Source organism: Centrocercus urophasianus, unplaced genomic scaffold, assembly GCF_019232065.1.
Source record: "Centrocercus urophasianus isolate 14NV4802_14NV808 unplaced genomic scaffold, USGS_Curo_1.0 seq_12, whole genome shotgun sequence".
NCBI classification, from domain to species: domain Eukaryota; kingdom Metazoa; phylum Chordata; class Aves; order Galliformes; family Phasianidae; genus Centrocercus; species Centrocercus urophasianus.
Window position 1 is genome coordinate 1,215,675 of NW_024884364.1, and position 26,337 is coordinate 1,242,011.

A 26,337-nucleotide genomic window follows, 5' to 3' on the forward strand; every position below is an offset into this window, starting at 1 on the left:
TGTTATGATGTGGAATACCGAAAACCAAAAATCACAAAACCATGACACTTGGAATTATTCCCATTCTGTTTAAGATCTTGAGGACCAAAAAGCTGCAACAAATTTATAATTTACAGTGGAAGTTCTTCGTAAAAACTCCCAATACAATTATCAATCACCTCATTAGCTGTGTTTGAAAGTTCCACACACGAGTACTGAAGTGACAATGGCAACAATTGGTTACCAATTGATTATCATAGAGCAGTTTTCATACTAGATGATTCTGAACATAATGCCTCCTATAAAAACTATAACTATATATAACTATAGTTATATACTTTATATAACTATAAAAGATACAAAGAGCATAACAACAAGATTTGATGGAGCTCATTCTGAACTATAAAATACTGTTTGTCAGCATGCCATTGGCCAAAATAGGAGGCATTACTTTCAAAGCAGCCCTAGTAAGTATCAGAGATCAACACAAAGCTTGGCAGGCTTCCACAGGTATCAGTCTCAGGATGAAGACAGAAAACTCAAAGCAAACAAACAAATCACTATTAAGAATATTCCTGCATTGCAATAACTCATAAGTTCCAATCCGACAGTGTTAATTACTAGTCCTCCATACAAACAAGATGTTTTTACTAGGCAAAATTCTCATCTTACTGATCTGATTCATTTAGTATAATTAGTAGATGCAACTTAGCTGGTTTAAACTGTTTAATGTCAATATGTAACAGCTCAGATTAATAACTGATTTAAAATAGAGCAATGTATTAGATACAGGGATATAGTTTAAAAAATTGTTTAATTCATAAACCGCAAAATCTCTCCTTTGTTTCAACTTCCCTGTTTACAGGAATGTAGCTTCCTCAAAGATTTCATTAAGATATTAAACAGCCATGGATTTCAATGTCTAGAATGTGAAATTATTCAGAAAATATACAAGCTTGAATTAACTGTATGAAACTATCCCTTTGTAAAATCCAAGTTCTATGATGCAGAAGACTATTTATTCTTCTGCTGCACTTTCTTCTCCAGATCATAGTATACTGCAGCTCAGGATTCAATCCAAGAGATATTTAATAATTTGGATAACATTCTCCACTCAAACAGAAATTGATGACAGCAAAACAGGTGCCTTTAGGAGACTAAGGATTTGCAATTACAGCACTGGGAAAACAGACATACTCATATCATCTGCAATTGTTATGTTTAGAGTAAAACAGTCCTCAGTGCTTTCAAGATAAACCTGATTAACAAAAGATTTAAAAGGTCACTAGAAACATGGTTCTCTGTCAAATTAGTTCACACCATTTTTTCTCACAAATGTTTTACAAAGACTTACAAAATATTCTGTGAAATTCTGCAAATCTAAGTAAATTGTATTAATGCACTGATTATTTTCTCCACTAATGTTTGTTCAGAATCCCCCATTTCTTATCTCCATAGATTTTGACCTATGCTCTTGTATTCTGATCTCCCAAAACAGCAGAAAAGTTCATCTGAATATAGAATAAAAGATCATCTGAATTTATATACCAGAAAACGTGACTGCAGAACATGGATTCAACAGAATCGAGACTTCTGGGGCTCTGTACCACACAGGGCTGATGGGGTAGAAGAGACCACATCTTATCTAGGAAAGGTAACTTCCTTATTTCCTCAGAAACCACACTCCCATGACTTTTCCCACCCCACACAAGTTCAGATTAAGGTTAGGTGTTTAGTGGCAGGTGTTGTTTCAAGCTTAATTTGAAAGCATCAATAATATCTAATTCCACAAAGCAATGAAAACAATGAAAACAAGCAGGAAGCTCGTGGTCCAGAAAGACAGATCTGCATTAAACGTTACATGCACTACAGTAAGAATGCAAGTATTCTGGAGCAAAAGCAGCATCCCTGACTTCTATAATGAAAATAGCAAATACTGAAAATGCAGTAAATTCCTGGAGATAACAACAACATGAAAAATATGCTGAGGAAATGGCATATTCTCTAAGTTACTCTTAACACAGCAAACGTGATCTTCCCATTCCCAAGAGTGAAGGGATATGCCTCTCTCACAAATGAGGTCGCTTCCTCACCCTTGCAATTACCCTTTATTGTATCACAAGAAAGTGAAATGGATTAGTGTGACTCACCGACAGTCATCTGCCTATAAGTGGCCTGACTGTACACTTCAGATGTCTGAACATGCCACCAGTTTCAGGAGAAAGGCAGTAAGAAGAAGAACATTCCCAAGCAGCCTGCCTGTGTAAACCTCACATGCCTTTCTAGCCTACAAACAGTGCTAAACCTGAACGGTGATGAACATGATCTTATCAATGCCTTGCTGGTTGCTAACAGCATACATTAAATGTGAGAATTACCGTTTTTTCTTGCAGTTGTTAATAATCATATTTAAGAGCTCTTAAGTCTTGTTGCAGCAAGAAAATACTTTCATCATACGTGCTCCCTTAAAGCTGTAAACAACTTTGTTTACAGCATATTTAGCAGGCTGCATAACATTAAGCCAGGTGAAAACCTCAGACTTTCTCCCTGTCCACTGTAAGCTTCAGCAGAGACGCTATGGCAAGAGGCTGGAGAAGCATTTACAACATCCTCCAGTGGCTTAAAAGGTAACTAACAAGTAAAAGAACGCACATAAAATATTAATCAAACTCAGCTGAATACCATATTACAAGGTCATCTAGTTCATGAGTCAGCGTCTTAAAAAACATTCAAAAAACTGAAGGCAACAAGGCAGAAACATAAATAAGAATCAGCATCTGGACAAACAAACACTGCAAGGAGAACTTAAGTAGCCCAGCACTTCATGTGTTAGTATCCTTCAGCTATCTGGACCAATGTTGCCTACAACCATTATAACACATCCAGACAGACTGACCAACAACTAATCAGGCTTCATGGGTGATTCTTGGGCTCTTCCTTTCAACACTGTCTCTAATTACAGTCTCTCTTTCATACAATTAGCAATTAGATATGCACAAGTAAATAGATACTTATTTTGATAGGTCACTCTGCTTCCCATAGAAAAAAAGATTGAACAAAAGAAGAGAGTCAGCACTACAGGTAAACCTACAGCACAATGTTACACACATTACTTGCTTAAGACCAAAAGCTAGATGCCTTAAAGAACAGCTTCCAACATAGAACAGAAGGTTAACAAATAGCCTATAGTGTATCTTCTCAAAACGTTTTGGAAACATCAATAAACCTGGTCAGGTACTAAAAAATAAAAGCTATTTGTTGAATTCTGAAATTCAAAGACAGAAGTCATATAGATCAAATCAGAGGGACACAATTACATTGTAAACGCAGGCGCTTTGAAAAAGCTAAAATCATATGCTGCATTTAGAGCCCTCAGACTTTTCATTTCAAAGTTCAAGGAGGTGTGGAAGGGATATTTATTTCTCCCACTGCCCAAGTTTTAGCTTGTTGAACACTCCTGTTTTTTAAAACAATTAGCTTTCAAAAACACCCTCTAAATTTTAGTAATGAAGTGTTGAAGTGCCAAATTAAGACATGTTATAGCATTCACTTGACTCCACAACTGGAAATAAGGGCAAAAGAACAAATCCCACAAGCTATAAACACGTGCATTGTAGTTCCTACTTTGTCTTTGCTGTGAGAAGTAACTCTCTAAGCATCAGACCAAATGTCTCTGAACATTCAAATAACAATAACAGTACAGGATGGTGAAGTAGACCCTGATCACATTTCGGAGTTTAGAGGCTTCTTGGGGGAAGAACTTAAAAAGGGGGAAAAAAAATTCTAACCATCTTTAAGGCAAAATATTAACATATACTTCCACAAAATTTCAGAGATAAGCTATGAATTAATGAAATCTTCCTAAAAGGATTATCAACTGAAAATACGATGCTGTAGTGCTCAAACATTTCATGTACAGAGCAATGCCAAACTTTCCCTTACTTAAACTGAAAGCAGTAAGATAAAAGAGCAGTAAAATTTTCCAAGGTCTTCCCTCTTTTTTGCCAATATTAAGATTCCATAACAGTGCTTCAAAATCATGCACACATACAAATTTGGTGACGTCTTGGTGTAATTAAATTTATATACACTTGCTTTAAGGAAGCAACAGCCTACAACTTCTAGCAGAGAAACACTGAAATATTTGTATTTAATATATTGTAGTCACAATAACAAAAAAAAAAATGCAAGAACTCTCTGGGCACACCATGCTCACATTGCTTACTACTGCCTATACCACTGCAAACGCCATAAAGCCACATTCACATTACAATTCTTCGGAGATTTCCATCTATGAAATTCCAAAGTGCTGCTGCCTCCCACCCACTAGTTGGCCTACATCCAGCAAGCAGGCTTTCTGCAGTTTTCCCACGCCTAATCATTTTCCAGGATGCATACAAAGCATAGATAATACAGAAAATGTGTTGTTTCTTTCTTTTTAACAGAAAGGGTAAGAACTGCAGAATAAGCTCTCAACTCTCTTCCATGGTGCAAGAAATGCTTTGTCAAACTGGAGTACAGCATGATAACTCGAAGAAAGAAACACTCTACATCTGATGTAGGCTGTTAAACAGATGGGGGGGAGCGGAGGAAGGACATCTATACAGATGGTCTGGAATTTGCATTTTGTAATTCAAAGATGAAAGCATTTCTCAGCCTACTACATGCATTTATTTCAGCACAACCTTGCAAAATAAGACAAGAGGGGACCTCCTCTCCCATCGCACAGTACAACTTCAGGAAAAAATCAAGTTTAAGGCTATAAGGGGGAAGAAATCTAAAGAAAACAGACTTCGGGAAGTCTCCAAACACCAGCATCACTTCTCAACACTGATTATTAAAAGCTCCAACTGAAAAAAAGTAGCAAAAGTTGCATTCTTGCAAAACTTTTATTAGTTAAGACAGAGAAGACAGAACTTCTCTGTGCTAGAAATACAGATGTTTCTGACCCCTAACCTGGAATTCACTCTTCCTGTGCTCTTCAGCTCCATCAGGGTCACCAGGAAGACCTCCATCTCCTGCAGCCCGGGAGCCCTCTCTTCTCTACAAAGCACCTCAGCTTGCACTTGACTCCCATCCTGTACAAACATTACACAATGTGTTCTGACAACAGGCTCAGCATCATGTAAAGAGAAACTGGATGGACTATGACTTTAGTCCCAGAGGCCGCAGCTGCTTCTGAATTTTCAAGGGAAAAGCAAGTTCTCTGAATCACAACATCCAATACCTGTAACTGCATTAATGACCTGTGTCTCAAGTACACATAGGGGGAGAAGAGCAGAAGTTGGCTTTATGCAGCTATTTCTTGATGGCAAGGAAGAAGATGACAAGAGACACAAATCACACTGAGTAATAAAGGTTAAGTTTACTCCTCTACCCACTTATATGTCTAATTAAGCCACATAGACCACAGAAGGTAAGGGAAGCCAAAGGAACCACATTAAGTCTTTCAAATTAAGAACAGTAGCAGGATTTCAATGCATAAAGAAGTTCCTCACAATCACTTTTATTGCTTACACCAATGAGAAGTACAGCAGTAGCAGCTACTGCCCTTTAAAAGTAATCAGAAATCAAGTACAAAGAATCACAGAATCATAGAATGGCCTGGGATGAAAAGGACCATAACAATCATCTAGTTTCAACTAGTAGACCAGGCTGTCCAGAGCCACATCCAGCCTGGCCTTGAATGCCTCCAGGGATGGGGCATCCACAACCTCTTTGGGCAACCTGTTCCAGTGTGTCATCACCCTCTGTGTGAAGAACTTGCTCCTAATATCTACCCTAAACCTTCTGTCTTAGTTTAAAACAAAGAACTGAAAGAATGCTTTTAAAACTACTGCCACCCAGCTGCTGACCCACTGTTGGCCACATCAAACTGCTGAGCTTATCACTTCTGTGTAACACACAAGCCAATATATCTTGGCTTCATAGGAGTAGTGCCACAGGTGGGATTTAGACTGATGTGTACCCACTCACACAGCAAGGCCAAGGCAGAGCAGTGGTCAGCTGCGTTACTGGCACCTGTTATCAAGCTGCTGACAGGAGAGCAATCCTTACTTTCAAGCACAGGCAGGAATCATGACTTGAAGCAATACACAGCAACTTATCAGCTCAACACACAGGCTTCGCAAATTTCTTATTAAAGACGAACTTTTTCTTCGTTGAGGCATTGGTGATGAGGAGACTGTTGGACTAGATGATCTTGTAGGTCATTTCCAACCTTGGGATTCTATGATTAAATATATAACATATTGAGATTACAGGGTCTCTGCATTCTCATTTGTTTACATTAATGCCAAGAAACTATATTGTTTTAGTTTTCAGCTATTTTTCAGACAGCACTGAAGAATAAAGTACCTAAAATAGTGGGAAAGAAACTGTGAAGTGAGAAGCAACTTAAACATTTGTTGGGTTTTTGTTATTGTTATTTTTTGGTGCAGGTTTTTTTTTTTTTTTTGTGGCAAGAAAGATGTATAAGTTTGCCACGTGGTGTTAAACAGCCGTCACTTCTCCCAAATTTTGAATGACAGAAGTTTGTCTGGCAAAGATGTTGTTTTCTTCAACGCTGTACCTCTCTGATTCCAGAACTTCTCCAATATCCTACTTGAAGCAGAGAGAAATTCATTCGGGAGAAATGAAGGGGATTTTTAAGAAGCACAAGCATGTGCTTAACTTCAGAAGTCCTCATCATTTCCTCTCCAGGGCACGATCTTGCAATGCAAACCTTTCCAATATCCCTACATATTATAGCCTGGAAGAACATGCGAAGAGCTTCCCCTGAAATATATAGCTAAAAATGAGCACCAGCTTGCAGTCCTTTCAACACCCAAAATATCAGTTGCATCAATACCAACTGTCACCAAATAAACTTTCCTTAACCACTAAACAAACACACCTGTCACTTCATGATAAAGTGCATACCTCATATAAATGACACTTAATCCGGTTCCTTCTCAAGTCCCACAGTTCTTGCAAAAAGCTTATCAATTTATTATTACGCTTTACATTACAGTGCACACATTGAGCAGTAATCCAGTAGGTTATTTTACCTTGATCTTTTGCTTCAACTCCCTGGTACCATCCAAAAAGTAACACCTACAGAGAAGTTGATGTTTGGCTTTACTCCTGGATGGTAAGCTGGACAAAGTTCTTCATCCCGAACTAAGTTATCTAAAAGATCCTTTGCTTTCTAAGAACACTGTCAAGATTCCTAGGATCCAGGTGCAGTAAGTAAACACTGAAAACGTCAGCAGGCACTTGCGTTGCTTTACAGGACAACAGTCACCATGCCAACCCCACACAAGCAAATATCTATTGATAACACTATCAGGTAACAAGCCAATGAAGTTGCTCCAGAAGGAAAGTACATAACCTAATCTCTAAACGCAGTGTTCCCACTGCGTCCTGCAAGTAGGAAGCATTTCTAAGTAGTTAAGATATGCTTAGCGTTTTCTAGTGGTTTGCAGATCTTAAATAATAGGAATAGCACCTATTTTTGCTCAATTGCAACACAAAAGGTGGCCATAAAACCTGCACATGACAGAGACAACTCTGGATGGGGGTGGGGAAAAGTACATATTCACAGCTTATAGAGGAACTATAGGAGGAGTCTACCAATGACACAGTAACCACTGCTTTTAATGTTTATTTGGACTCCGTTTTTTAACTTATTACCAGAGCTAAGCACATTTTGTTTATTTATCTGTGAAATAAAACTTGTATATTCTCACAGTGTCAGTAATCACACTTAAAAAGCAACCCTGAAAAGAATCCACATAAGTAGGTTAATCTGGAGCATCATTTCAGAGCTGCCAGCATTAACAAACTCCTTTTTCTATGGCCCATCTACTGGGCAACATAAGGTACAACAGCCACAGCTGGAGTTTGGAAAACTGCTGCTGAATTTGTTTTTGTTTAATCTGTCATCTATTTCAAAACCTAATTTTGACCGTTTTGTTTCATCTTCTATTTTAAAACTTGATTTTGACAGTATGTGCTAGCATGACGGGGGAAACTAAGAAATGAGATCACTAGAAAAAAAAACAGTGAAAGATGAGAACTTCAACAGTATATTTAGAGACCACTAAAGCCCATGGTTTGTGCAACATTTAACCATACCAACAATTAACATCACATACAAAAGAGGTTCTTGTTAAATTTTAAGCATCCATATCCTTTCAGCCGGCAAGAAAGAGCTCATGATGAACTCTGACATCCAACAGCAGAGGTACCATGAGGAAAAATATCACAGCATTCAGGTAGACCTTTCTCAATAAGAGGCAATCACACCCCTCCCTTTTAATCTACAAAAATAACTTTCAAGAAATTCTAATATCATGTCAACTGGATTTATTTTAAATAGTTCTTGAAAGAATACTATCAGCATAAGTAACATTTCCTTAAATACCACTATATTGAAATACTGAAAAGCAGATATTCTATCATCCATTGCTACCATATTTTACACACCCTTAGCATAAGGAGAGATCTTACACAAAGGTGTGATTTAAGCAATTAAAGTGTATTAGAAGCAAATATACTGCAAACCACGCATTTAAGTTTTGAAATCTCAGTTTTGAAGACAGCTTCACATAACCCAGTCTTGAACACTGAGACATTTGCACTGCACACAGCCTCAGGTGGCCCCAAAAAGCTACCACCAGGATGCCGTTGATCATTGGTACTGTTAACTACTATTTTATTTCTGATTTCTTCATACTAACACAATTAAGAAGACTCAACTGCAGACATCTCCAATTGCTTGGAATACCATTGTAACAGTGGATTTTAAGGGCCAAAAAAGATGGCTATGCCTTCTACGCTATCTCAACATCTCCTGCATACCATACGTTGATAGATTTCATACAGAAGCTCTGAGGCTTTACCAGATTTTTTTCAATTTATATTATCCACCAACAAGCTGATGTGTTGAGCAAGCAAGTAAAACCTATTGAAAAGATGAAGCAGTTTTGAAGTCACATAAGTTATCTTTCCGAATACCATAATGTAACTCCCCCACACACAAACACACTTTCCCCCATGACTGATACTACTGGTCCAGAGTGAGAAAATAACCACTGGCACTGCAGAAGAGCTCAGATCCTTGCAGCCCTCACTAGCCAGGCTACAATTTGAACCACCTTGAGGGAAAAAAAAAAAAAAAAAAAAAAAAAAGATACGTTTGCATTCATCCAGAGAACATAAGGGCAGACAGAATAGCACTAAGAAACTACATGCTGGGAAGACACAGGAGGAAACATGTGAAAGGCTCTTACTTTTCACAGCCACATCGACGAAACGTCTCCAGCTGACAGCCCGACAGTCTCGCCAGTCACGATAAGAAGCCCTAACTTTTCCATCCGCCAAACAAAACAGGACTTCATTCTCAGAGGGGAAGGCGTAAAGAACATGAGAAGCCCACAGCCGGAGCCCTCCGTACCGCCGTCTCCCGCAGCCCAGCCCCACAACCCGCGGGCACCTACCTGTGCCGGTGCTCGTCGTGCCCCTGCCCGTGGATCAGGAAGCCTCCCAGGTGCTTGCCCCCCTTGCTGGTGTCCACGTGAGGGATGAGCACGTCCTCCAGCCCCAGGTCAAAGCGTTTGTGCTTCGAGGAGTCGGGCAGGAAGAAGAACGCCCCGAAGCACAGCGTGATGAAGGCACTCAGGATAAGGAGCAGGATGAATTTCTCCGACAGTCTCAGGGTAGCCCTGTGGTGAGGGAAGGACGACGCGCCCAGGTTGAGGGCGGGCAGCCTGCGCCCGGCCAGCGGCAGCAGGGCGGGAGCGCTCATCCTGCCGCTCACGGCCGCGCTGCGGGGCGCCCCGGCAGCCCCTCAGCCCCGGCGGGGGCCGACCCGGGCCCGCCTCGGCTCCGTCGCCTCTCGGCCCGGCGCAGGGGCGGCCACCGGCCTCACCATCCTCCCCGCGGGAGCCGGGCCGCGGCCCCCCTAGCGCGACCAACCACCGCGCGGGGAGCGAGGGCCTGGCCGCCCCGACGGCTCCCGCTCCTCCGCCGCCCGACAGGGCCCGAGCGGGCGGTTCCGCTCAGCGCCGCTCCTCGAGCTCCGCGGCGACCCCGCTCCGGGCTGGCGGCGGCGAGCGGGCTGCGAGGGGCCCGGTCTGGCGTGCAGTGCCGCTCTGCCCGCGTCTTCTGAACCGGGCCGGGCGGAGGCTCATCCCCACCGCCCCGCTGCGAACGGCGAGCGGCGCCGGTACGGTCGCCGCAATTGCACTCCAGACCCGCTCCACGCCCCTCCTGCGCCTGCGCGAAGACGGCAGGCGGCGCAAGCGCAATAAGGAAAGCGAGGACTCCGGGAAGACGCGGCCAACACCGCCCGCCTCCTCGGCTGGAGGGGAGGGGAGGCGAAGGGAAGGCAGAGGAGGGGGGCGGGGCCTGGCGGTGGCGGGGTTGTATGTGGGGTGCGGGGAGCGGTTGGTTTTTGGGGGTCTCTGATGGTCTCTGGGATAGCGACTCACAGAGTGTGAGTGTTTGTGTCTCACCGCGCGTGTGCGGCAGAGTTCGCCTTTGTCCCGGCCGCATCGAGAGACTAGAAAGCTTCAGACAAGTGGGAATGATGGGGCAGGAGTGCTGAGAGAGAGAGGGCTGAGGTTTCTGCTGAGGGCAGAAAGTTACAGTCACACGGTTGGGGCTGGCAGAGCCCTGTGGGTCAGTCTGGCCCAAGCCGTGCTCCAGCAGGGACACCCACAGCAGGTGCCCAGGCCCACCTTCAGGTGCCTCTGGAGATCTCCAAGGAGGAGACCCCACAGCCTCTCTGGGCAACCTGTGCCAGTGCTCCATCATCTGCACAGCACAGAAGTGCTTCCTGGCGTTCAGAGGGAGCCTCCCGTGTCCCAGCATGAGCACATTGCCCCAGTGTCTTGGCAGGGAGCAACACTGAAAAGAGCCTGGATCTGTCCTCTGTGCATCCTCCTGTCAGATCTTTGTAGATGATGAGATACTCCAGAGCTTCCTCCAGGCTGAACAGGCTCTCTTAGTCTCTTACCACAGGAGAGGTGCTGCAGGCCCTTCAGCATCTTGGTGGCTCTGTTCTGGACTCTTCTTGAGGATGTCCATGTCCCTTTTGTACCAGGGGACCCAGAATTGGATCCAGCACTCCAGGTGTGGCCTCACCAACACTGAACAGAGGGGAGGGATCACCTGCTTCAACCTGCTGGCAGTGCTCTGCCTCAAGCAGCCAAGAAAACCACTAGCCTTTGCTGTGAGGTCATATTCCTGGCTCATGCTCAGCTTGGTGTCCAGCAGGACTCTTAGGTCCTTTTCTGCAAAACTGGCCAGACAGCTCCTATGCAAAATATTTTTTTCCTGCAAAACCCACAATAGAACATTTAAAGATGATAAAATTACCTCCTCTGTAGGTAATAATCTGTGGATCAGATGAAGATTCTGTACATGGGAATACCAACTGTAATACTTAACTGTATAGTTAGCAAGGAAAACATTCAGTCCCCAAAACAAAATTGGAAATATACCTGAGTTATCTTCTACAAATAATAAACATGACCCTATTTCCCCGTGCCGGTATGCATCCCTGCCTGCATGCATGCACAAATCCAAGTTCCTTGTGAAAGATTTCATGCAGAACTCAATAGGGAGGTAAAAGCCTGGAGAAGATGTCTGCAGGGCCTTATTCAGAGGAGCTAAAAGAGCAATAGCAAGTCCATAACTTTTGGAGATGAGGTGCAACTCCATCTCTTTTCAAAGTAGGGTGTTTTTAGATTTCACAAGATCACTGGAGTCTTGAGTATTTCCAGTTTATGCTGAGTGGGCTGTGCTTAGTGAGCTCAGCAAAAGGGGCTGAATCACAGCCAAGGAGACAGAGAGGCTGGCCCAACCTGCAGAAGTACAGTTACCTGGTCTGGAGAGGACTTCTAAGGTGTGCAGCAGCATCCCAAATTGAGGAATTATGTTGGCATATGAAAAAATATCCCAAGTCAAGCAAGACATGCTGCATTAATGAACAATAATGCTCGGCTTCTGGTCTCAGTCTGGTATACCATGGAAATTATCCCACAGGAGTTGGGACAACTCCAGGCAAGGAAAGCAGCTCAGCTAATTGAAAAACCGCAATGGTCAGATGTAGTGGCATAAGCATGGGTCAGAAATATCCAGATCGATAAACCTTGTCATTCAGATTACCTGAAATTAACTGATTAATGTGAAGGAGGCCATCTTCTGCGTGAGACTAGTTCTTCTTCTCAAGTCAGTCCCCTATGTCCTCACATCCAAGCTCTGACCCACACCTTCCTGCAGAGTTTTTGCAGAGTGTGCCATAGAGAATGGCCTTTCCAGTATGTTTACCCAGCTAAACTTTTCCATCAGTTCATGTTCTTGCTTTCTCTGCTGTTTTTTACTGTCTGAACCTATAACAAATCCGTGCAGCAGACAGATGAACTCTGGTCACTAATCTTACGCTAGTCAAAAATGGGAAGAAAGTGTGAAATTCTGCTATGAGGTAATAAAAATTGAAAAGACAGAGATACAAGAGAAAGAGCATAAATGAAAAGATCAGTAAAAGCTACAATGATGCACTCCAACTAGCACAGCATCTAAAGATAACATTTTTTTGTTGTTATACAGGATGAGTGTGGTTGATTAACAGGTTTCAATTGGCCTTTTGGCCATTTCATCTGTCTTCTAGCTTTGATCTGGTGAAGCCATATATCTTCACATGTTCCCCTCTTCAGTTGTTAAATTGCTTATTACAGTCTGAAAAAAATAGATCAGTCCATGAAGACCTTTGTTGTCCAGCATTTTGGCCTTTACTTCACTCTTCTCTGCCAGCTACTAGTTTTTCTTTTGCTTTGTAGTCTTTAAAAGACTGAGCAGAAGCTTCCAATTTCTTTATAAAATGTTTCTTCATGTTTAGCTCATGGCGAGGAAATGACATTTCTGTAGGCTTCGGAGTTTATGATGACCTTTCCAAATTCTAAAGCATCTGTGTCTAAACTGTGTCTAAACTATGATGAAGTTTTTCTTCAGTTTTGTGCATACTTTGACTTTCTTGCTCTCACCAAAGTCTACAAGTCGTTTTTCATCCTTTGATTCTGTCATACTGGGTAATATGCATATCCCTGTAAACCTGCCAGTGATTTTCCACACTGCAGTAGCATTGGTCTGTAGCTGAACAACATTAAATATAGAATGATATTGAATTAGTTGTTTTCATAAGCTTGTGATACAATATATAGGTTCTGCATCTATTAGTGTTTTTTCATAAATGCCCAGAACTTTCTCATAAATGCCTTGTGCTGAAACTTAAAAGTCTTCATGAGAACCAGGAATTTCCAGTATTCGCTTTATTATCTTTGACTACTTATGTAACCAGGAGCTTGAAGTACAAAAATGCTTGCTCATCAGCACTGAGGTCACTTAATTTCCTCAAGCCAACATTTCTGGAGACTTAATAGGATAGTTCACATTTCCTAAAGGTAGAAAATATAAGTCTGATTTTCCTTTGACAGTACAGATGGCTCAGACAATGTTCTCATATTCTTTCCTTGCTCTTGAAATGGTCAGAAAGGTCCTGTTAAGCCTCACAATCTGGGCACACTGTCTTCAGTCATTATTTTCAAAGCTTCTTTTTCCCAAATATTTTTCAGGCTTTCCTCTGATCCCGAAGTTCTGTGGCCAATCTGACAAAGCTCAAACTGGCATCTAAACTGACTGTGACTGGACTCCAGAGAGCACACTTTTCATGAAATTTTGTCTCTAATGATTCCTGTGATTCTGTTTTCACATTTCTCATCTCATCCCTCCAATCATCATTGCTTTGGAAAAAACTCCAGCCAAGCTTTTCCGCAGGATGTTGTGTTTGGGCTATTATCTTTCTTTATACGCATACTCCCTGTGCTGTTGAACGTGCATAAATATATATTTTACTGTTATTTCTATATAGTCTTTCCACAAATCTACCTCTTCAATTCAGACCCCATTTTGTTCTAAACACCACTTACCCTTATACCTGCATGATGAAGGCTAGCCTTTGTTTGTCCTCAGTGTGGCTATAGGATGATTAACACTTCCCTAATCCTATTCTCCTACTTCCTTACTTGATCAAGGTAGAGCATATAGTTTTCTCTTAATTCAGGCTCATAGCCCATTCATGATCTTCTGCTCTGAAATGCCCCTATATCCTCATATCCATGCTCTGAATCACACCTTGTTGAGTTTTTTCTATGTAACATATCAAAGACACAGCTTTTCTCTTTCATCACCTCACCCAAACTTTTCCCCATAGGCCTTGAGTGTGCTTCTCATAAAGGCAGTCTTGCACTTTTCTGCTCCATTCAAAGTGCTAATGGAAAGATTTTTTTCTTTTTTTGCATGCAATTGTCTTTGCTGTTTTACTTCAAACTTCTCATCCTCCCATTCTTTGCTGACATGACATCCTTCTCTCTTAGCATTTCTGATTCACTATTAAGATGCCAGCTCCTCCTATAGTATCAGCCTCCAGCACATATTTTCTACTGTATCAAGTACTCCCTTGCTTTCTTCTGTGCTTCCCTAAGGCATGAAGAAACTTGCACATCAAAAAAGAATTTTGGAACCATGCAAGATCGTTACACTCTGCCAGTAAATCTGCAGCTATGAAAACTGAACTCTGGCACAATAACTCCTGAACAGAGGTACAGATCTGGCACAAATATTGGGTTGTAAAAGAAAATGTGAGGTCTCAGAGTTGGGATCAGCAGCAGCAGTGCCATTCTTTGGCTGAGGAAGTGAAAATAAGCTTTCCAAATACACTTAGAAACAAGTATCAGAAAATGCATTGTTTCAGGACCTTGAAACCAAATGGCTGCCTATAGAGTGCCATGGAAGAAACATCCTAAAATTATTGGAGCTTGTTAAACACATGGAAGAAAATGTATAATGACTTACATGCATCATCTGCATGGTGCGCTGGGTTTGCAGATGATGGGACTCGATGACTGAAGCAATCTCTGGAAATAAAAATCATGCTGATTGCGCAGATGGACACAAATCTCACACATCTGACATTTTACATTCAAAGACAATCTGCTCTAAAAGCAAAGCAAGATTAATGCCCTATTTGCACAGTCCTAAAAATAGAATCACTAAGACATCTTTACAATAATGAAGATGAGAGTATTCTAAGTAAATAGGTTACAGTTTCCTGTTGCCAAATTTGTTACTAAAGTCAAGATAAAGATTTTCCACATTGTATGTAAAAGAAAGTCAGAGCCCTCTTAGAAACATAATTAAAAACCTGTCTTCCATTGCCAGAGGCATAATGAGATATGGGCAATATTCAACAGTGGAAGATCAAAAAAACCATGTTTGAAAGGCTCATATTTTTACTTAAAATTCTAGCCCAGATCTGTTAGTGGGTACAGGGGAGTGTGAAATGCAGTTTTATATTTTATAGTGAAGTGTTCTTCCATTCTGGAGAGGGTGAATTAGAATTTGGCTAGAAAAGAGGGATTCTTCCTTACAGCTATGTTTTGGAATAGCTGCATGTGCCTGTTGCTCTATCCAGACCTTCATGCTTGTCTCAGTGAGCCTCCCTGCAGATACATGGATCCAAATGCAATGATTGCTTTGCAGAACTGGGGGTTAGAAATTACAAAGCCACATGCTTTATAATTGCAAACTCACTAACTTATCCCAGTCTTTTTCAATGATCTTCTTCCCAGCATGACCCATCTGTCACCATTTCACTAACTCCGCTTTTTAATGAGATCCAATTTCACTCCTTGCTTTCAAGTGATTTTATTCTATATATATGTATATTGAAATTAATATACATATATATATATATTGAAAGAAAGTCAGTCATAAACATGCAGAAAACTGAATGTCCCCTGCATATATTTCCATTTGACATTTGTTGATAGCTCCACACTATCTTCATTGCATGCTAAAAGAGTAATTAAAAGATGTTTCTCTTTAGAAATAGAAGCAACATGAAAGAGATGGACATTCAAATCTTAGAACTATAATGAACCAGTCCTTTGGAAACCAAAGCTTGGGGTAAAATGTCCTCATTCAGCTAATGCTTCTGAATTAGAATGAGTCTGAGGATAGACAGTGAAAACTTCTGCTATTAGAGGAGAATTTACAATTTGATGTAAAACTAATGGAGCTATTCCTCCTTTTATCAGCTTCCTTAATTATCTTCTTTCATAGAATTATCTTCCTTCATAGAAGGCATGAAGGCAAACTGACCAGGCACTGTCATTTAGCATGAAATCACAGAATCACAGTATTGCCCAGGGGTTGGAAGGGACCTCAAGAGATCTCCAAGTCCAACCCCCCTGATAAAGCAGGTACCCTATAACAGGTTGCACAGGTAGACAGTCAGGAGGGTCTTGAATATCTCCATAGACAGAGACACTGCAACCTCTCTGGACAAGCTGTTCCAGTGCTCTGTCAGCCCTAATGTAAAGAAGTTCTTTCGCATGTTAGTACAGAACTTCCTGTGTTCAAGTTTTAGGCCATTATTCCTTGTCTTATGAATCCCATCTCATATCCCATATGAAGTTCATGTGCTTCCTTGTTCTGAAGGCCAAAATGAACCCCAAAAGCTTGAGTATTGGTCACAGCTACACAGGGCAGATACATGACTTGCACAGATGCTGTGCTTAGGCAACATGTTCTGCATTTACCCAGCTGACTTCAGAATGGCATGTGCAGCAGAGAAGGATGCATTTCTGTTTCCCAGGTCCTGTCCTCATCCTTGCTGCCCCATGAAGCCATCAGGTGCCTATGATGACCGGCAACAGTAATACAGAGGTTTGCCATCCATCTCTGTTCAGGCTAAAAGTCAAGCCAGTGGTACTGATCTCCATGAAGGATTATGAAAGCCAGACACACAGCCTTCTTTTGATTTGTTAGAAAGTGTCCCAAACACTTTTCCATGATCCTCCCAGTCACTTAGCTAATACATTCTGCTTCTCTCCTGTCCTCCTTCCCAAGGCCTATAAACTATCCAGCCCGTGGTGCCAAATGTTCTTCCTTTCCCATGTCTGAGCTGAGCTTATGCTGTAATCAAACATACCCAGACATTGGGGTAACATTGTAAGGCTTCTCTGCAGAAGCTGCAATCGAAATCTGTCCAATAAAAACCTTATGTGGTAATTCAAAGCAGCTTCTAGTTAGCAGTTAGGATATTCTTTATGCACATGCACGTGCTAGCACCATCCCATTCCAACTACATGAGACTTCCTAATCACAAATCCCCACGGGTCCCTGTCTGTGTTCCAACTATGCTGTTCCAGCTGTGTGGTCTCCCTGCTATCTTGGGATTTCCCAGATAAACATTCATGTCTGTGAGCGGTAAGCTTGACCTTTTGGATTGTTCTGCCTTTATTAAGGTATGAATCAGTGCCATACGTACAAGGAGAACCCAGCATTTCCAGGAAAGGTTCAGCTGACTGAACAAAGACATACAGTAATTGAGTCCGAGTGAGGAAGATGAAGAAGAAAGATGTTTCTGCTGCTTCTTTTAGTGGCCACGGTGCCTAATGTTGCCACTCTTGATACAAATGCCAATAGATTGGACTGGAGATTTCTCTCCTGTGATTATATACCTTCACTGTGATGACATACTCTCTTTCTTTTCCCTTCCAGAAGTACACACAAATCCATGTGCGCACACTGACAACTGATAACACTGAGCCATCTCCCCTCAGGAGCAGTGAAGCTAGTTTCATCCCATCCCTTTCAAGCATGCATAAAAATTGCTGATCTTACTTGGACATCTTCAGAGCATTACAGCCAGTCCTTTCATGCCTCAGAGAGCCTATCCAGCCTCCCCATAAATGCTGCTGTGGAAGTTTATGTTCCATCTAATCGTAAAATAACCCCTGGCAGGTTTCTGTGTGTATTTTCCTACACATGGACAGAGGGAGAAACTAAAGCCAGACTGAAAGATACAGCATGAGTGTTGTGCTTACTGTTTGCACTTTTCTTTTTACCTAGAATTTGTACTTAATAGGACTATAATGCAACCAAGTCCCTAAGGTGGAAATAGCAAGTCCCAGTGAACAAAGAAAAAAAAAACAAAGTTAGTGGAAGATGTTGGGTGAAAATGACAAATCTCAGTATAGAAAAAGACACAGTGAAAACATGTTGTGTTTCAAAGTCTCTGTGGCAGCACTGTGTGCATAACATGGCAACTTTAAAAATGATGGGATGGTGAAGAAATCTTGTAAAAGTTCACATGCAATCAGCTCTTTGTGTCATACATGAAAATCATCAGAGCTTTTAAAATGGAAGATGATTAAAGAAACAGCACTTGTATGGAGAGTATTGGTTGCATTTTGTGTGCAGAGACAGAAGGGAACTTTGTTTTGAAATGCTAATATGAAGGTAGGAAGAACATTGTGTCCGTAACAAGAAATACTACCCATTTTTTCAGAAGGAATTCAGAAAAAAAAGAAGCAGAATATGTTTCCCCACTCCATAGGGTCTCTTTTTTTTGCTTGAAGGACCACTGAATCAAAATCCCACTGGTATTTAAAAGGCAGGGATCATGTGATACTAAGCAACCAATTTTAGAGTGTATCAGTAAAGACTACAGAAACTGAAATAGCAAAGGAAATAAGCATGCCAAATAATGTCAGCAAAACCTGAAAATGTTCAAATGCCAAGCAAAAGCCCAACAACTGTAGTGAGCTGAACTAGTTCACAAAGTCATAGGCACAAGGCAGGAAAATACTTGGGTTGGAGACAAAATGACTGTAAGAAGCTCTTCCATAGAAGAATAAGGGAAGAAACTGCAATTTCTGAGAACAGCTAGTTAAAAGAGGCATGAATAGTTCATATCTTAACATGAAAAAAAAAAAACACAGATGCAATGCCAGCGAAAGTGGAAGCAGAAATAGAAATAAATAGCTAAAGTAAAATTATTCACACATGGAACAGGCATGAAATGTCGAAAAGTAAAATGCCACGCCGATGGAGAAGTTCCAGGCCTTAGTAACAGGGCAGCATCATTTACAAGAAAAGGTTAAAAGGTGGAATGGTGAGGAGGAGACGGATGCCCAGGCAGCTTCGGTTGAAAATCTTAGGGGGAGCAGGTGCATAAACTCTAGTCAGCTTCCTTACCACACCCAGATCAAAGCATGCTAGGTCCATTCAGTAAAGCTATACTCAGAGGAAAGAGATGCCAAAAGAGAATTTACAGATGGCCTTAGAGATCACTGTAACTTACAGGTGTTTGTTGTGTTGCTTTTTTTTTTACAGTACTAAAGATTTGTTCTTTTGATGTGTTTGGCAGATACTGCAAAACTCTGTAGCCTTTTCATTTCTGTGCAGACACGTGTACCTGGTTGGCTATTCTCAGGCAGGGTTTCCTCTGACACTTGCTCTTACTCTGCCTGCTCTTACTTTGAGGAGCAAGTTGGGCAGAAACCCTGTACCTAACGCAGTTGGGCAGTACCCTGCCCAACACATCATTTTTCTCAGTCCATTTTGTCAACCTATCAACTTATCCACTCCATTTTATGACCTTACTATAGCCAACGCCTACATTTTCTACTTTCTCTGAGCTTCCTCTGTAGCTTAGGCTGGATTGCACCTACGTCTATGTTCCATACATTCATTCTTCAGTGTTTAGAAATCTTCTAATTTCTACATCAGATTTGTTAGAATGAATATATAGCCATTCATTCTTGCTCAAATATAATTTTAAAACTATCAGGTTTTTTTTAATTTCCTAAGAGAAGAGTTTGAGATTTATTTCTGGCTGAATTTTCCTCCATGGCAGTTCAAGAATCCATTGCTCATGGATATCCCATAGTAACTAATACAGATATCTGCAACATTTGTTGTAGATCAGTGCCTCCTGCCTATGATAGGTTTTATGTTTTTTCCTATCTATTTCTTTAATTACCAACAGGTAGAAGAAATGTGTTATTTACGTAGATTAGTACACACAGACAGCCCTCCTGTCCAGTTTCCCTTTTTGTGTGTTCCTTCTTTTCTTAGAAATATGCTGGCACTGCTGCGCTCTTCATTCTCTGACATGAAGGATGATTAATGGTGGTTCTTAAAAACTACAAATACCTTTTTTTGCCAGCATGGCCAACAACTGACATTCTATGCCAGCAGCTTCATCAGTCTTCAGGCAGAAAACAAATCAAGACACATTCCCCATGGGTCAGAATAAATGCTCCGCCGTGGAACTTCTTTATCATTACTAAAAGAGAAATGAACCTAAAAAAAAAAGCACTCTAGATTCATTCTGAAAAATCCTTCAGAAATTCCCTTCAGTCTGCCTGTACACAGTGCTGCAGGTCACAGGCTGTGGGAAGCTGCAGAGTGGATACATTAAGCCCTTCTTCGGAAAAAAGCCAACGTCAGAAAAGAAAAAAAAAAAAAGAAAAAAAAAAAAAGGAGGTTGAAAAGTTGAGATTAAATAAAAGGTGTGATAGCCATAATATGGGGTTTTTTTATACAATTGGTACTAATTATATAAAGTTTAGACTGCACAAAATTCTAATCCCCTGTTTTCAATTACCAATAATTTACTCTAATTGCTCTTTAAAAAAAAATTTCCCCTGCCAGCCTTACTTAGTTGCTCAGTTTTCTTCTGTTAAGTTTAAGTAAAAACAGATTAAACAGCCTCTTTCAACAGGAAACCAGGGGAAATTCCTGGTTTGTTACAACCTTATCTTCAAAATGACTCAAACTTTAAGGAGTTGAAAATTTCTGACTTCATTAAGTGACAAGGCTTTGAAAATATCTTCCTAGGTACATACTGTCAGTGCACTGATTCCACAGTCAGGGAGGAGGTAACAAGGCTTTCACATCTAAGAAAAGCCACTTGTGGTTGCTGGGCCACCAGATTTGCACTTTCCCCAGGCTACTTGTTTGTGAGCGTGTACTGTCAGCCAAAGCCTCCCACCCTTTTGCTAAGAAAGCTGGCAATTTCCAGAGGAAGCTGTAGTTCTTTTTTCCTGCCACTTTGAATTAGAGTCTTTGGATACTTTATAATTTTGAACAGTGTGATGAGGAATTAAAGTATCTGCCTCATAAAAATTTATAGAGATTATGTCAATATTGTTGTCTTTATCAGTGTAACCTGCAGTCTTTCCAGAACAAGCACTCTACCTTACTGATTTCCCCAAATACATGCATTGGCAGTAATCACAACCATACCCTTCAGGTCCTTCTCAAGTAAACAGTTAAAAACATTTCCCTTATTTCACTAGAACTGAATCATGTTAACAAATTTATACTTATTGGTATAATTCTTACTCTTTTTTGTTATTAATGTAGCACCATCACAGAGAATTGGTTTTCTGTTCATTTTCCATCATTCCAAGGTTTGTTAAAAATTGGCAGAGGTGAATTCTGAACCCGTTAGTTCTTTTATGACTCTTAAGTGCAAATAATTTGGGCCAGTAGATTTTAAAATGTTAGTAGCAGTTTTCAATGCCTCAATGATTAGTTCATCAGTCAGATTTAAAATACATATATTACACTGCTTTCTTCCAAATTTAGTAAGGAAATTTTTATTCTGTCTCTTCTGCATCACTAAAGGCAATTTTATCATCTCTTCTAGTCATAGCAAAACATTTCTGAGTATGTGCATGCATTCAAATTCATACTAATCTCAAATATCTTGATATTGTCTTCAGACCTTATAACCACAGACCTCATTCTCTGGCAGTTTTATTCTCCCTTATCAGTTTTCCAAGATTTGTGGCTCTTCATTCATCATTATTGTGATCCATTTCCAATTTTATTATTTGTTATAAATTGCTTATTTATTTCTAATGGTGTCTTTCTCTTAGCCACTGAAAACAGTATGGCCAAAATTCTTTTCCTTGGCTTTTGGCTAGCTAATAAACTCTCCTAAGGAGCTACTTTTTTCCACATAGGTTGTTCTGCCCAGGCGTATTTCCCCAATTGATTCTGTTTGTAACTTACTTGAGGTTTGATAAATTCACGCTTTTGAAGCTGCCCGTGCTTGGGATTCTCCTGTGCTTGGCCATACTAGATACAACCAGCATATCTAAGCAACCACCAACTTCCAACTTAGCAACCTTCATCTTGCAGTGAACTTCCTTTTATCACTGATATATTTGTAGAATTTCTTCTTGTTCCCTTTTATGTCCCTGTCTAGATTTAATTCTGTCAGGATTTTACCTTTTCTAACCTGATCCCTGGCTGCTCTGCCAAATTCCATTCCTGCTTCCACACTTTTTGCACTTAAGTAAGTCCAGGAGCAACTCGTTGATCTATGGAGACCTCCTGGCATTCTTGCCTGCCTTCTTTTTGTCAAGATGCACTGCTTCTGGGCTTGGAGGAGATGGTCCTTGAATACTGACCAGCTTTCTTGAGCCCCTCTTCCCTCCAGGGCTTTCTCCCATGTCACCCTTTCAAGCAGTTTCCTGGGCAGTTCCATATGTGCTCTTCCGAAGTCCAGAGTAGCAAGCTTGTTGTGCACCCTCTTTGATGCCCTAAGGATCTTGAACTCCACCGTATCATGGTCACTACAACTAAAGCTGCTCTTGAGCTTCATATTACTCAGCATCCCCTCCTCGTTGGTGAGGACAAGGTCCAACATAGCACCTTTTCTCAGGGGTTCCTGTGCCACCTGGAAGAGGAAGTTATGATCAACATATTCCAGAAACCTCTTGGATTTCTGGTGCCCAGTTGTGTTGTCTCTCCAACAGATACCAAGGTGGTTGAAGTGCTCCCTGAGGACCATGTTTTGTGAATGTGAAGCTGCTCCTACGTGTTTATACAGGGCCTCATCCACTCAGTCTTCCTGGTCAGGTAGCCTGTAGCAGATTCACTACAACGTTTTCCTTCTTCTGCCTTTCCTTTAACCCTCACCCATAAGCTCTCTGTCAGTTCCTCATCTATCCCCAGGTGGAGCTCCACAGGCTCCGCATGATCGTTGATGTAGAGAGCAGTACCCCCTTCCCTTTCTCCCCTGCCTGGCTTTCCTAAAGTGTTTATGCCCATCTGTTCCTACATTCCAGTCATGAGAGCCATCCCATCACGTCGCAGTGAGGCCAGTTACACCATAGTACTGTAAGCATGCACATGCTTGCAACACTTCTTTCTTATTCCCCATACTCTGTGCATCAGTGTACAGGCATTTGAGTTGGGCTCCCATTGGGGCTGATTTACCCATTGGAGTTGAATTATCCTGCACCTTAGGGGCTGTCTTACTGCCTGTGATCCAGCTCCAGGCCCAGAGCATCCATTACCATCATCAGCCTCAAAGTGAGATGGTTTGAGGATCCCCACTCATGGCAACTCTAGTTTAAAGCTTTCCTGATTATATTGGAAAGATTGCTGCCAAAGATGGTTTTTCTCTTTTCTGAGATGAACCCCATCCTTCCCTGGAAGACCAGATTTCTCAAAACTAGTTCCATGACATAAATAGCCAAAGCTCTGCTCACGACACCATTCCCTTAACCATTTATTGTTAATTCTGTCAGACATTTCCTTCCCGATGCCCCTAACCAGGAGCATTGATGAGAAGACTACCTGTGTTTCTGAGTTCTTCACTGCAGTTCCCAGCTCCTTGTAGTCACTCTTGATATTCTTCAGGTTGCTAACAGCTGTGTCACTGGTGCCTATTGAAACAGTGGCAGCAGGCAGTACTGTGCAGCATGCACAGTCTGGCAGCCTCTCCATCACATCCCTGATGCATGCCTCTGGCAAACAGCAGACCCCTCTAGATAGTGGGTCAAGACAACAAATGTGTGCCTCTGTACCCCTCAGAAGAGAATCACCCACCACTATCACCCGTCACTTTTTCTTAGTTGCAGTAGTTGTTATGCAGTGGAGAGCAGGTCTGGCTGCCTTACTCAGCTTTGATGACTTGCCTGTTACTGTCTCTTTTTCCTTCTCAATTCTGCAGACCTCCAGCTTCGAGGCAGGTTTTATCCTCTTATGAGTCTTTCTTGTGGCAATTTGCCATTTCTCATCACTGTTGTCTTCACCTCCAACTGGATAATGGATGTACCAGTGGAGGAGTTTGGGACTGTTTGGCCCTGTAGTCTTCAAGTCTGATTTCTCTCTTTTTGTAGGTGTAGTAATAGAATAAGATGCAAAAGAAACAAGTTTTGGAATGTGAGAAGTTGAAATTATATATCAGGACCTTTTTTTCTATTATCTTAAGGGTGGTAAAATATTGGAAGAGGTTGCCCAGAGTGGCTATGGAATCTTCTTCCCAGGAGGTGTTCAACATGACTGGACATGGTCCTGAGCAACCTGGACTAATTCTTCTTTGGGCAAGGAGGTTCTGCTAGATAATACCCGGAGGTCTCTTCCAAACTAATTTATTCATGGTTCTATGACCTACAGGTATAATCCAAGGTAATGGGATCTTCCCTGTATATTCCTACCTCTGAAACTCTTTTTCTCTCTCTATCCTTGTTACTCGTATTGTAACCAGAGGTGATAACATTACAATCATAATATCTGAGCAGATCGATGTCACTGATACTGTCAGTGAAATTAAAATGTACTTCTATTGAGGCTGTGAGATGCTCCATTTTTCCCAGACTTTTCCTTACCACACTGCACCTCAACATTTCATAAAAGCAGTCTTTCAAAGCAGGTCTTACTTCTAATACTGGTGTGCTATAGTGTGATCCTGAAGTGTTCTAATGCTGCTCATGACTTTTTGCAGGATAAGATTAGAACATAACAGAAATAAAGGACTGAAGTATTTGAATGGTACTACACAGGCAGATACACGTCTCAGTTAAAGACAGTACAGGTTTTACCTGTACCCTTCTTGCACAATATTTGATTTAATGCATTGCTCTTTCAGTCCCATACAAATGAATGCACTGGGCAGAGCAGTCTGATTTATGCGGGGATTTCGCAGCTTTGAATAGCTTGTCTTTTTAATATAAATGTAAATCTAAAGAGTCTAAAACAAATGTTTGTGGATTATATAATTCTTTCTTTTTTTCATGTTCTGACAGACAAGAGATTTCTTAACACTGCTAATAAACTCAAGAGCTTTTCACTTGATTTTGCCAGAACTGAAATGAGATTTAAAAACACATTAAATGGCCTTGAAGAATATTTCAAGATCCATTGGCTGCTACAAATAATGCAATTTCAAGGTGAAGTACTTTGAGTTACAGAACTTAAGGTAGTTCAAAGAGCAGAACATGAAGATGATATATGACAAAATATGTGGAATCTGCATTGTGGTCTGAGAATTTTAGGAGACCAAAGTGATAAAAACAGTCCATAAAGCTTTCTGAATTTGTATATAATTAGATACAGCTGTTCGTATTGCTTTTTATTGTGTTGCTTTGCTTTATTTTTGTTGTTATTTGTTATTATTTTACTTTTTTCCTGGTTCTAGTTGCTGATACATTGCTAATACATATAGAAACACAGATACAGAGAGGCATCTAATATAATAGCCAGAAAATATATGGTTAGCAAGTGCCTGACACAGAAGTGTACTATATACTATGAAGAACACAGGTATGCATCAAGATTCAGAGATTATATTTACCAGCACGGTGATTAGAGCTTTTATAACCTTACTTCAGTTGTGTAAGGGAAAAAAATCCCCTGCCTGTGAGCCACAAGTAAGGACGAGTACCTATTAATAAAAACATATACATTAAAAAAAGAGTTTAAAGTGCATTCGTATCCTAATAAAATGATATTTTCCACAAAGATAATCGAAATCAAGAAAGAGTGCTCAAATTAACATTACAACTGGAGTGAAGTTATGTATTTCTAAAATATACTATGAAGCCAATGGCTGCATTTCAGGTGAACATAAGTGAGTTTCAAATAGTGAAATTACCTGTCTGAGCTTTAAGAATGTGTGGTAATACTAATGTAACAAATATAGTATTCTTTCTAGCTCTCTGAGGCCACTGCTAGACCTACCAAGATTGCTGTTTATTGAGAAACTCAGGCAATTTTCCATTATTCAATTTAATTGCTCTCATCCGATTCAAAATTAAAACCCCCAGTTTCCCCTTTGGCAAGTTACAAAGACAGTTTCCAGCTCTCGCAGTGCCAATGAGCTAAGGTAGCAATTTCTGCAAATGTGCATAGATACAAGCTATCACACACACTTAGTCAATTTCTGAAGGTCATAGAAATGTCAGCAGGCACATATCTGTAGGGTTTGCGGCCTTGAGCTGTCTTCTGCTTTAGACTGGCCACAGGACAGCAGCTGTCTATATCTCGCTGATCCAAGGGGAAACTACCTGTGTTGTTTAGCTTTGGGGATGTACTGTTATTTTTATCAAGCCCCCTAAAGGTTTTCCAAAATACTGAGAGTGTCCCATTTTGCATCTCTGAAATGTGCTGCTTTCTCTCCTCTTGCTGTCTGCTTTGACTCAAGAGGATTACCTTCAACTT

General features: G+C 41.0%; 1 protein-coding gene across 2 annotated transcripts in view; it reads right to left on the bottom strand.

The window, feature by feature from the left end:
• MAN1A2 (mannosidase alpha class 1A member 2) overlaps positions 1–9,769 on the bottom strand; it is a 135,784-nt gene extending 126,015 nt beyond the window's left edge. For both annotated transcript variants that reach the window (XR_006167283.1, XM_042809690.1), the window contains exon 1: positions 9,462–9,769. Coding sequence is in view for 1 of the 2 variants with exons in the window: in XM_042809690.1 (XP_042665624.1) it covers positions 9,462–9,769 (308 nt within the window). In the remaining variant the exon portion in view is untranslated. The remainder of the gene's footprint in view (positions 1–9,461) is intronic.
• Positions 9,770–26,337: the final 16,568 nt, after the last annotated feature.